Here is a 12,908-nt window from a genome sequence, read left to right on the forward strand (position 1 = left end):
TAAATTTCAGGCCATGACTGGCGTAAGAGCCCAATAAACGTAGTCCATTAAGCCCAAGTAAGCCTATTAATTTGACATGTTCATCATTCCATCATAAACTGCTAAGTTATATTTCATAACTTAAAATCAAAATAATATTAAACATTGCCACCTCATATTGGCATACCAAACAAGTGTATGTACATTATTTACAACATGTATCTTAATAATTTACATTAGGTTTGTCTATACACAACAAAAGAATACTTGACTTCTAGCGGAGGGACTCGAACGAATGTACAGCTAGTGAATGCGGAGACACCTACCAAAAGATGGATACAAGTCTACAAGGACACCTCGTCCTAGTTACCGATTGTCTCGTGATCTGAAAACAAGAAGTTGAAAATGGTGAGTATAAACCAAGTGAGTGAACAAGAAAGGGAACAAGCAACAACAAGAGAGAATTTAAAATCATGATGCACTTGTTTCAAAACAATGCAATTTCGTTCCATTCATATTAAAAACCCCACATTTAGCCCTTAAATGATTAATCATTTGACAATTATGAACCCATACATAATGAACCATTTGAAGAATGAAAGCTTCAATGATACGCAAGCAAGTCAAATACGACAATGAATCTTCGCTGCAGCGAAAAGACATTCTCGCTGCAGCGACATTGGGATTAAGTTATTAGCCGAACGAGGGTTTCTCAACTGGCTGAGGGTTTTTCACTAAACCTCCTCATTTTAAACTTAACTCATTTAGTCCTTAATGTTGGAAATCCATGCTCAGATATGGTAGCAAAGAAATGAAAAATAGGGCAGTAATTGGACAAGATAGGAGACCAAAACAGAAAGTTTTTCGCTGCAGAGAGATTCAATCTTGCTGCAGCGAAATTGTGACCCAGAAACAGAAAGTTTCTCGCTACAACGAGAATGAATTTCGCTGCAGCAATAAGCTACAGTGTCATTCTCACTGCAGCGAAAATTCATTCTCACTGCAACAAGTTTTCAGCCAGTCTACCCCTCCAAACCCGAGAGTTTCTCGCTACAACGAAAATGATTCTTGCTGCAACGAGAAACAGGGCATCAATGAAAAATTTGCCCTTCTTCCCATAGAAAAACCACCCTACTGAAATGTCCAAACCAACATGAAATGCATAACAATTTTCCAAAGTTTAACATGTCAAGTTTCACATGCATTATAACCATATTCCCTTACTCATTAATTTCCTATAACACACATATTTACATATGTATATATGTATATGTATACCCATCATCATCATGCACACCATCACATCATCATCATCACCAGCTCTTGCGCACTCCCTACTTGCACATGGCTGGGTCATCACCGGGTTATGCACACTCCTTACTCGCACATAATCGGGTCATCCTCGGCTTATACGCACTCCCTACTCGCACATAGCCGAGTTAATATAATTACACAACACTATATTCAAACATATATGTATATCAACATAATGTTGCAGCATAGAGATCCATGACAACCACATGTCATAACATAAAATTGATTTATCAAAGGCTTGTTCCCAAGGCACTTGTTTTAACAAAAGTTGTATAGAATCATTCAAATACTTTGTACAAAACGGTCATATTCTCAAAACAATTTTGTTAGGCAATCCACTCACCGGTATATTATTGAGCCTTTAGATGACTCCAATTCCCCTAATTGTCCAAATGGGATGATGGGGCTTCCTTGAAACCTACCATCACATTAACATCACCATTATGTTACTTCACATACTATAAACCCTAAAAGCTATCTCTCAACTGGCTTTCAATTGTCACTTTAAATGGCTATCTATGTTCATTATCCTAATCACTATAAAATGAATGAATATACTCAACAATAAAATAGCTTATAATCTCAATTACTAGCCATTATTCACAACTAAAAATCAAGCTTAGTTCATCACTCACCCTAGGGTTTCTTTATAGTTGAATTCTCTTCTAATAGCTTCCAAACAAATGGTGTAATTCTCTCTTTCTCTCTCTAAAACTCCCAACTAGTGAGAGAAAGTATGGAAATAAGATTTATCAAGGGTTTTGAAGTGAAAGAGTGAAAGAATACAAGGGTTCTAGTCAAAAGGGCACAAAAGTATGGAAATTAAAGCTAGAGAAAGAAAATTATGCAATCTCCATATCAAGCTTCCATAGAGGTTGGAATTAACATGAGATGGAAGAAGAAAAAGAAGACAAGCTGCTGGAAGTTCAAGAAGCTGCTGGAAGGAGAAGATATTTTATAGCCAAACTTATCCACTCCACTTAAATTACGAAAATGCCCCTCCACAAATTAACTTATTCTTCTTCAATCTTTTGTGCAATCTTTTTGCTTTTTTGACACTGGGATAAGGTCCATAATGGTCTAGACATGCTCAGGTTCATGAAAACTTAAAATTCTCACCCGAGGTGAAAAATGATCATTTTGCCCCTATTGTGAAAATTATCAAAATTTTTGTTTCCTTGTCATTTTACCCATATTTTCATCATTCATTTATGCCTTAGGCCTACTTAGGCCTTAATATTATTTAAAATCTTACTTTTATGGGCTCACTAATGAAATGACGAAATTACCCCTAATCAGGGATATCGCGTATACTTCCCTTTACGAGTCTATAAAGGTCAAGGTCTCACATCAACAACTTGATGTCAACAATGCCTTTCTTCAAGGCACTTTATCTGAAGAAGTTTACATGGCACAACCTACTGGATTTCTTGACAAAGACAAGCCCTTTCATGTTTGCAAGCTTCACAAGGCAATTTATGGTCTTAAATAGGCTCTTTGTGCTTGGTATCAAGAATTGAGCAGTTTCCTTACTGGTTATGGGTTCCAAAACTCAATTTCGGATGCTTCATTATTTATTTATACCAAAAATTCTGCCATTATTTATTTTTTGGTATATGTTGATGACTTATTGGTTATTGGCAATGATGACACAACATTGAAAAACTTTTTGTAGCAGCTCTCTAAAAGATTCTCTTTGAAAGATCTTAGACCTTTAAATTTCTTTTTGGGAGTGGAGGTAACCATAACACCTACAAGCATGTTCCTATGTCAACACAAATATATCAGAGAACTACAACAAAAATTTAAAATGGACAATGCCAAAGAAGTTGCCACACCAATGGCCACCAATGTCAAGCTGCAACTCAAAGATGGAACTAGTTTAGTTGAGGCATCAGATTACAGAAAGCTCATTGGTTCTCTTCAATACCTCTCACTAACCAGACTTGACATCACTTATGCCATCAACAAATTATCTCAATTCATGCATTCCCTAACTCTTACTCACTGGTCAAGTCTCAAAAGAATTCTAAGATATTTGAAAGGCACCATTCATCATGGGCTGCACTTAAACAAACAATCATCTCTAAAAATTTATGCCTTCAATGACTTTGATTGGGCTAGAAATCTTGATGATCGAACCTCCACTACTGTCTACATAATATATCTTGGAAGTAATCCTGTATCTTGAAAATCATCCAAGCAAAGATCAGTGGCAAGATCTTCCACAGAAGCTGAATATAGAGCTATTGCCAACACCACTGCAGAACTAATCTGGATCAAGAATCTTCTCAATGAACTGCATGTCTCTTCTTCCTCCACACCAATCTTGCACTGTGACAACATTGGAGCTATGTACTTATTCCAATCCTGTGTTTCACTAAAGAATGAAGCATCTAGCTCTTGACTACCACTTTGTACGCCAACATGTTCAAAATGGACAACTTAAGGTCTCTTACATTCCAACAAATGATCAACTTGCAGATGGACTCACCAAGCCTCTCGCTAAGCAAAGGTTTTCAACTTAAGGTCCAAGATTGGTGTCACTAATGGCTCCACCATCTTGCGGGGGCATATACAGGACAACAAAAGGAAAGACAAGAAGTAACAGCAAAACATTAACTGACCAGATTTTCCAGCATCAATGCAAACCACACAATCAATGCCTTTAAGCATGAAATCTGCCAAACAAGGATTTGCTTCCATGAAATCTGCTTCCCAAATCTTCACCATAATTTTCTAATTTGCCTTCATGAAATCTGCTTCTCAAATCTTCACCATAATTTTCTGATTATCACAAATCTGTATATATAGATATGTATAACATTGTAAAGATTTATACTTATAATATAGAAATACCTTTTCTTATATTAAGCAGCGACGGTGGATTAACCAATAGGTCAAATATTTGGTGCTATCAACATATTTATTTGATTGATTGAGAATGTAAATTTTATACCTTATATCATATTAATTGGTGTAAATTTTGGATAAGTAGGACCTCATTATTAATACACAATTCATACAGTAAACAAAATGATATGATGTTTTGGTAAATAAGTGGAGTGAAAAGCCTAAGGGGTGGGGTTGCTGAGAGAGCTTTTGAGAAAAACCAAGCTCAGCTGTGGCCTACGCCATTGTCAAGAAGAAAAAGTGGGAAGAGAAGGATGACCATGAGGGTCTACTTGTTTGTTTCTTTGAATTGATCCAACACGTCATCTGCTATTGCTAATACAATATTCATGGTTGCATTTGTGTTCAGCTTCAGTCCAAGATATGAATGCTTTTCTCTATTCTAATCATTGGAGGGCATTATCTTCTTTGCAATCCTACTGCAAAGTTTATCACGTGGCTCAACGTCCCTTCCCAAACTTTCATGTCATTGCGTACCTAACAGCTTCCATCGCTTAAATAAGTTATTACCGCTACACAGACATTTGTGGAGAGAAAGTCATACCAGAAAGAGATGGGAAAGAGCATAGCTGAAGTGGGGTTAGAAGATTTATGCAACGCTGGTGGGTTAAGGTTAAGCATAGAGGGAGCCAGGGAGATTTATCAAGTCATAACAGAAGCCATAGGCATTGCACAAAGCAACAGCTCCGACCCAGACCCAAGGGAGGTTTGGAGAGAGGTGGTGCGTAGGCGAGTGTTGAAGCCATGGCACCCGCATCAGCTGCATCAGTTGCTCTACTACTCTGTCTATGCCAACTGGGATGCCTCCACCAATGGCCCTCCTCTTTACTGGTTCCCTTCTCTGTAATCTCTCCTCTTTACTCTTTCCCTTCAGTTCGACAACATAAATTGTTGCTTTAAATTCTACTCCTAAGGGTATTCCTTGAAGCTAAGCCTTGCAGAAGCAGAGCAAAAGATAGTATGTTTGTGAACTTGTATGCTAATTAAAGTATTAAACTGCTAAATAAGATATTATGCCTCTATCTATGTAATGAACTGAGTATACCTCCTGGCAATATATTCTAATTACAGAGGAGTTGCTATTGAATTATTTTCTTAATTTTTTTTTATAATTTTTGAAGAGTTAAGTACAAATGAAACAAATTTCACTTCTAAAATTAAAATGGCAAAAAAAGGGAAATGATGAAACATTAGAAGTAACGTGAGTGAAATTGAGAGTAGACACTCAAAAATGCAAATAAACAAAATTACAGTTTAAATTAAGTAGTTCGTCATATGATAAAATCCAACTTCATTGTCTGGTTTGATGCATGGAAATTTTTTAATTTCCTACATAATGTGCAGTAAGTTCTGCTATCTTATGATTCACAAAAACACTTCGTTGCTGCTTGATGCCTGTATCAGTCCATTTTACTTTAAAAATCAAGATATTTTAGTTCTGAAGTAAAAATATATGTGAATGGCTAGAAAATCTCTGCTTCTAGATTTTAGGCTAATGTAACGTATTCCTGATATATTTGATTGTTGTACATTAGCAGTAAAAGAGGACAGAATAGTGGGCATATTCAGTCAAATCAATGACTTGAACTTAGCATATCTTTTTGCTAAGTTAGCCAAATGGTTTTTATTTTTTCCTATTCCCAGATCTCAGTCTAAATCTACAAATCTGGGACATTTAATGGAGGTTCATGGTCCAAAGCTTTTAGGGACTTCATACAAGGACCCTATTGCAAGTTTTAGCCTCTTTCAGAAATTCTCTGTCCAGCATCCTGAGGTAAACGTAAATTTTTGTCCTTGTACCTTGTGAGCTATATGTTAATCTCTTTCTGAATGTAATATAAAGTCGTAGATATTTTTTTCCCTTCTAACTGAAACTTTGAATAATTTCAGGTTTATTGGTCTATCGTTCTAAAAGAACTTTCAGTTGTATTTCGTGAATCCCCAAGAAGCATTTTAGATAAGAGTAACAAATCGAAACCCAGTGGAACATGGCTTCCTGGTGCAGTTGTGAATATAGCTGAATGTTGTTTATTGCCCTCTAGTCATCCTAAAAAACAGGATGACAGTGGTGCTATTGTATGGAGAGAAGAAGGCTGTGATAATTTGGATGTGAATCACATGACGTTAAAAGAACTTCGAGAACAAGTAATGTATGTGCTTACATTTCTATCACAGTTGGCAGTCAAACTGTATCTTGTTCTTTTGGCCTGCTTTAAATTTCTGTGTTTGGGGTGGCATAGTTCTTTTTTCTGTTTTTTCATTTTTTTAAAAAAAAATCATTTTTGATAGTCATCAATTTTTTCTTTAATTTTATTTAAGGCATAGGACTGCTTGTCTAGGAGCAATGTTTACATCAAATCCCTATATTGTCATTGTCATATTATTTCATCTTATTAAGTGATCTGATGTTTGTTCCTCTTCTACTATCTTCATTCTGTTCCTTTCTTGTTTAAGTAGTATCTCGCTTTAACCTTTTGTTCATACGTTTAAAAATGATTGACAGGTTGGTTGCAAACGCACTGGATGCCACCTTTTCAAAGGGTGATGCGATTGCCATTGACATGCCAATGACAGTCAGTGCTGTTGTTATATATCTGGCAATTATATTAGGTGGATTTGTTGTTGTATCCATTGCTGACAGTTTTGCAGCCACAGAAATTGCGACACGTTTGCGTGTCTCTAATGCAAAGGCCATCTTCACTCAGGTAAATTTTTTATTTCCTTAGGTTATCTAATTCATTAAAGATATGAAATTGGAAAAAAGTATGAACTAAAGTGTCCCACATTTTTCACATTTCCAGTGTTTTGTGCATTATGACAAGTTCATCTAATGTGGTATTTGATGCTAATTTCTGTGTGTTTTTTCCAAATGACTTGAGATGCTCAATTATTTGCAATGGGGTCTGAGTGGTTCTGTTTCTCTGTGGCATTATTTAATCTTCTTCATACATCTTATCCCTTGAACTTTGTTTAGAAGTGTTTTCCTCATCTTTAGAGGCCAAATTGTTTTTCACTTCCCTTTTTTTTTTGTTTCCTGTTTTTAGTTTTTTTAGATGACAGATAAACAATAAGTCAAATTCATAGTTCTATATGGTGATTAGCATCCCGCTTGCTTTAACTTTAATTTTGTCAAATCCTTTTTTTTTTGGGATTTCACTTTCTTGGTCTCGTATTATAGTGGATGAAATCAAAGCTTAAGCAATTCGGCATTCATATAAACTTGGTCCACTGGCTTTGCTAATTGAATTTTCAATTTTAAAGCTATTTTTGTTTTCTGCTTTGTATTGGAAATGATACAAATCTTCACTCTTTGTATTCAGGATTTTATTCTGAGAGGAGGTCGAAAGTTTTCTCTATACAGGTAATCTTACTTTGTTCATGTACATGCTAGACGCTACAATTTTCTTCTTTAAAGTTTTGGTTGGTGGAAAATCTCTGGGTTTGTGCTTCCTAAACTAGCCAAAATCGAACTTTGGGATTCAAAAGCCATTTAAAATAAACTAATACATCTTTCTAATTCTCTCTCTATGGGATCTTTTTTTAAAGAGAGAAACTTTGTTTTGTGTGAAATGGCTATGGGGGAAGGAGCCCTCTAATACCTAGTCATATTAACTGATAGGGAATTGAAGTTTCTTTTTGGTATGCTTTCTCCCAATCAAAACTTCATTGAATTCTTCAAGTCTCCTGGGGTGCTCTCTCCAATATGTCAGCTAAAAAGCTACTTTCCCTTCAGTGATCTATTCTGAATTCCAGTTTTCCTGTAACATGATTTTTTGAAGGACTAAAATGATCTACAAGACAAATTTGAGGTGTAATATGTTTATGAGAACATTACTGGTGCTGTTACGAGTATTTGTCATTCGTTTGCAGTCGAGTTGTAGAAGCTAATCCGTATAAAGCTATCGTGCTCCCTGTGAGTGGGAATAACGTAGGCATTCAATTAAGAGAGCAGGATCTATCATGGAATGAATTCCTTTCCAGTGTCAACCAACATCCAAGGTAATCTCTACAATCACAAAGTGAGAGAAGTTAACTCAAAAGGGGGTTAACATTTTTACTTCCTCTCTTTTCTTTATTTAACACTAGTTTAGATTAATTTACTGTTATTATGTGATGACATTGTGTCTTTGTGGCAGACCTAATCATTACACTCCAATTTATCAATCAACAGACTCTGTGATCAATATTCTTTTTTCATCTGGAACCACAGGTAAAGAGAGTTGTTTTGCTGTTATGCACACTTAAAGCTGTAGATTGAAATGCCCTTAATTGACTTTCTAGTTCAACTTTTTGGCATTGACCAGGAGAACCAAAAGCCATTCCATGGACACAACTTTCCCCAATTCGATGTTCTGCTGATGGGTGGGCTCATAATGATATTAAAGTTGGAGATGTTTACTGCTGGCCCACAAATCTAGGATGGGTGATGGGGCCAGTTTTACTCTTCACATGCTTTTTAAATGGTGCAACACTAGCTCTGTATCATGGATCTCCTTTGGGACATGGTTTTGGAAAATTTGTTCAGGTGGTACTCTCAAATTTCAATGCTTATTTTTCTTTGGTAAATGGCCATCACCTGTTCTCATCCTGCCAAATCAGAGTTCAAAAGGGATGTTTTAAAAACAATACTAATATTTAATATGCCAATCATCAAGGTTATAGCTTGGTTAATACCATTGAAGAAATTTTAAAAATGACATAAATAAGGTAACAAGGCATTGCAAATATCAAGAGCAATCTGGTGAATTGTTATAAACTGAAGGAGATTAAACCTTCTGGAGAGCTGAAGCCAAGTATCTTGGGTGTATCATATCCTTAGATGAGACAGGATACATGGGTCCTTATTATATTTTCCTTTGATTTTTCTAGTAAAAGAGTTGGGCTTCTTGCCTACAAGTATTGCAAAATACTGTATACCAGTGTTTAACATCTTATCCCACCTTATTTTCCTACTGTTATATTGTTCAGGATGCTGGAGTCACTGTTTTGGGCACAGTTCCAAGCTTGGTAAAATCTTGGAAAAGTACAAACTGTTTGGAAGGCTTAGACTGGACAAAGATAAAGTAATTCTTTTGAATTTCAAGTATAAATTTTGTTATATGACTTGAACCATCAACAAAAAGGACTGACAAATAAATATCTTTAGATGCTTTGCTACCACTGGAGAAGCCTCCAATGTTGATGACGACCTATGGCTTTCTTCAAAATCTTACTACAAGCCTGTTCTTGAATGTTGTGGAGGCACAGAGCTTTCATCAGCCTATATCCAAGGGAGTCTGCTGCAGCCACAAGCTTTTGGAGCCTTTAGCACTGCTGCAATGACAGCAGGCTTTGTCATCCTAGATGAACATGGACATTCTTATGTAAGAGCATTTTCTGGCTGGTTTTGACTGCAGTTTAGTTTCTTTGACCATTGCTTAGATCATGCCCCTACCGAATTTGTTTGGAGTGCTAGATGGATAATATATGTCATGGTCACAGCATGGAATACAAAGGAGTCATTCAAACTGATCTATGTTGTGTGTATTACTATATTTTGATTCCTCTGACCTTTGTGACAGCCGGATGATGAAGTTTGTGTTGGTGAAGTGGGTTTACTCCCTCTCTACTTGGGAGCAACTGATAGATTGCTTAATGCTGATCATGAGAAAGTCTATTTCAAGGGAATGCCAATGCATAATGGAATAGTAAGGCCAAATGCATCTTTCTTAGAATATATATTTTCCCGTAAAGAATTCAATTTCAAGAAAGCGAAAAAGTACACAAAGCCCCTAGAAACTGCGAAAGATCATGAAGTACCTGAATTGTGTAAGAATCTGTAGCAAACCAGGCGTACTGTGTCTTTCTTAGACTAATTACGGTGGAGATCTATATTTATACTTATTTGTGATGCTATGTGTTGCATACCCCTTTGTGGCTATTTTTCTTTTTAAATTACAAGTTGTGCAGACTTTTCAAATGGACTTATTGTTCTGACCAGCTTCAAGCTGGTCAATTGCAGGGTGCATTTAGGCTCCAAATGCCAGCAAATATATGGTCCATATTTGTATTTAAGATCATTATAATTATCTGCTAGGCATTGATGTTCTGACTGTTTCAGCTGATCAGACATCTTAACAAATCTGAGAAAAGAGGAAACCAAGAAAAGTATCAACTGATTTTTAGCTAGTGTCCTCAAAAACTGGAAATGCTACTTCAATCAACATGTTGCTTACCCAATAGCAGAGGCCCTAAACTTCTTTCTCTTGCAGGGGCTAGTCTACTGTCTCAAAGACCATGAAGCAACCAAGCTGTGCACATCAATAGTCTAAACCACAACATATGGCTTCAGACAAAAACTTTTTTTTAATCTTGAATCTCTATCTTAGATTAACCTCTATGCTTGCTGTAGTTAATAGCAGTTAGAGTAGTAGCAAACAATAATTTCTACGTAATTTTGTTAAACTGATTCTTGGAAGTGGTTTCTAGTACATTCTTATGATCTTGATGTATGCACTGGCAGCGCCTGAGGAGACATGGGGATGTCCTCAAACAAACTGTTGGTAGCTATTTCATTGTGCAGGGCAGGGCTGATGACACCATGAATCTTGGTGGCATAAAGGTACAGCATTCTCCTCCCCCTCCCCCACCCCTTCTTACTCTCTCTCTCTTCCTCTTTTAATGCGCTAATAATGAAGCCAATTGAAGATCATTTAATGTATAGGCCTGATGCAAAACCTATGAATTTGTAAGCATATTTGGAGTCTGCTTGCTAAAATCAAATTGCAAGAAGCAATTCTTTGACTATTGAATTTTTTTCTTTTTTGTCAAATATGCTCAGGAAAGATATCTTAGTGTTATTTAAATGCGAGTGAATTTGGTTTTTTGTAATCCTTTATTGTTATAAACTCAAAGCAATCTTTGGATGAAAGTTAAAATCTTTCCCAATATGCAGACAAGTTCTGTTGAAATTGAGCGTGTGTGTGACCGAGCTGATCACAGCATCTTGGAGACTGCTGCCGTCAGTGTAGCGCCACCAGATGGTGGTCCAGAACAGTTGATAATATTTGCAGTGCTAAAGAAAGGAGTTAGTCGTCAGCCGGAGAAGTTGAAGATGATATTCTCAAGAGCTATTCAGAGCAACCTCAATCCTTTGTTTAAGGTTAGACATCTGGGATGTGTAATAAGTATCTTTTTTCATATTTATACACTGTCTGGGCACCCAACCTAACGATTTGCCACATTGTTATATTTGAACTCTGTCATAAAATTTAAAATTACTGAGTTATTTCAACAGCTAGTGAAGTTTTGAGTTATAGTAAAACTTTTGTCTTGGTGTCAATGCCTTTAGTGTCTAGTGGAAACTCATACAAAGTGGCTGCAAACGTTAATCAGCTATTGTATTTTAAAGATTTAACAGACTGACTTCTATTCACTCAGTAAGTGGCTTTTAGTTCATTTTTTAATCTTATTTAATATTAACCTTAATGAGAACTGTAAGTCAACCTGTTCATTCCATAGATAGGTTATGCAGAAGATACTTATTGCTTCCCTACCAAATGAGCTGATGGGATCTCGTTTTCCTTTGGGTTTGACACTAACAGGTGAGCTTTGTCAAGATAGTTCCAGAGTTTCCCCGAACTGCTTCGAACAAATTACTACGAAGAGTTTTGAGGGATCAAGTTAAGCAGGAGCTGTTCACTAGAAGTAGAATTTAGTGGCTGGCAACTTAGGTTGTTATGACTGAACCAGACCAAAAATGTATATATTCATGTAAGTTATCCTTCATAAAATGAAGGTATGGGATAAGTAATCTTGTAAGCATTGGTTCTTTCAATTTGTTCTGGAAATAATGCACTCTGATGATGCTGGATGATCAGTGCAAATAGTTCTATGATGGCAGAGTAAAAACAGCTATAGATTATGAAATGCATACGGTGTGCCTGACTGGCCTATTGCCAAACATTTAAGTAGGGATGCATGCTTTTTTTTTTTTTTAGGATTTTTAGATTTGTTGTTAACTAATTTTGATAGTAAACTAAATAGCAATATTACCCATTCAAATAAGACAAATAAAAAGAATATGAATGTGGTCATCAGAATCTTTCTCTACACTGGTTGGCTCAAGTCTATGTTATCTCATAACTATTAATCAGTCTAAATTTTTTAATATAATTTTTACTTTTAGTTTTTTAAATTAATTAATCTATTTTATTCACTAATTGCAGTAATGTCCATTAGTATATTACAATTTATCTTTACAGAGAAAAAATTATTGATGAGTACATCTCTTTTGTTACATTTAAGTACTATTTAATCCTTTCACCATATTTATCTTTCATAAGTTTTATGAATAAATAATTATTATTGTTACGTCAAACCCATGCAATATCAATTCATGCTCAGCTAACCTCTTTCAAAATCATTACCCAGAAGTTCTTTGAGAAAGGGTCGGTTTGCGGTTGGTGGTTTCTGATCCGTGGAAATCTCTTATATTTTGCACGTTATTGAACTGCAATAAGCTTCTCAAGCAACTTGAAAATAGGGGGCTTCTTGTTTGTCTCAATATTTGGTATTGGATTGTCTTGGTATCTGGTAAATGTAATTGCACTGGCTCAATGGAAAGGCACCTTTCAACTTGTTTTGATGAATTTATTTGTGTTTCTTAAATCTGTTTTGTTCCAATGGAACAGCAAAGAAATATGGAACTCTGATAGGTAATC

General features: G+C 35.9%; 2 protein-coding genes across 2 annotated transcripts; both read left to right on the forward strand.

Moving 5' to 3' along the window:
* On the forward strand, positions 3,053–3,700 carry LOC108663267 (uncharacterized mitochondrial protein AtMg00810-like). The gene is made up of 2 exons (XM_018126864.1): positions 3,053–3,467; positions 3,507–3,700. The coding sequence occupies exons 1-2, from the start codon at positions 3,053–3,055 to the stop codon at positions 3,698–3,700; spliced, it is 609 nt and encodes a 202-aa protein (XP_017982353.1).
* Positions 4,406–12,150, forward strand: LOC18589589 (probable acyl-activating enzyme 18, peroxisomal). Its single transcript, XM_018127535.1, has 14 exons — positions 4,406–5,049; positions 5,851–5,980; positions 6,097–6,356; positions 6,710–6,911; positions 7,527–7,567; positions 8,077–8,205; positions 8,343–8,416; positions 8,511–8,731; positions 9,175–9,269; positions 9,353–9,569; positions 9,768–9,893; positions 10,709–10,807; positions 11,141–11,347; positions 11,790–12,150. Exons 1-14 carry the CDS (start codon positions 4,760–4,762, stop codon positions 11,901–11,903), a joined length of 2,205 nt encoding a protein of 734 aa, XP_017983024.1. The 5' UTR covers positions 4,406–4,759; the 3' UTR covers positions 11,904–12,150.

The sequence above is a fragment of the Theobroma cacao genome, chromosome 9 (genome assembly GCF_000208745.1).
Source record: "Theobroma cacao cultivar B97-61/B2 chromosome 9, Criollo_cocoa_genome_V2, whole genome shotgun sequence".
NCBI classification, from domain to species: Eukaryota; Viridiplantae; Streptophyta; class Magnoliopsida; order Malvales; family Malvaceae; genus Theobroma; species Theobroma cacao.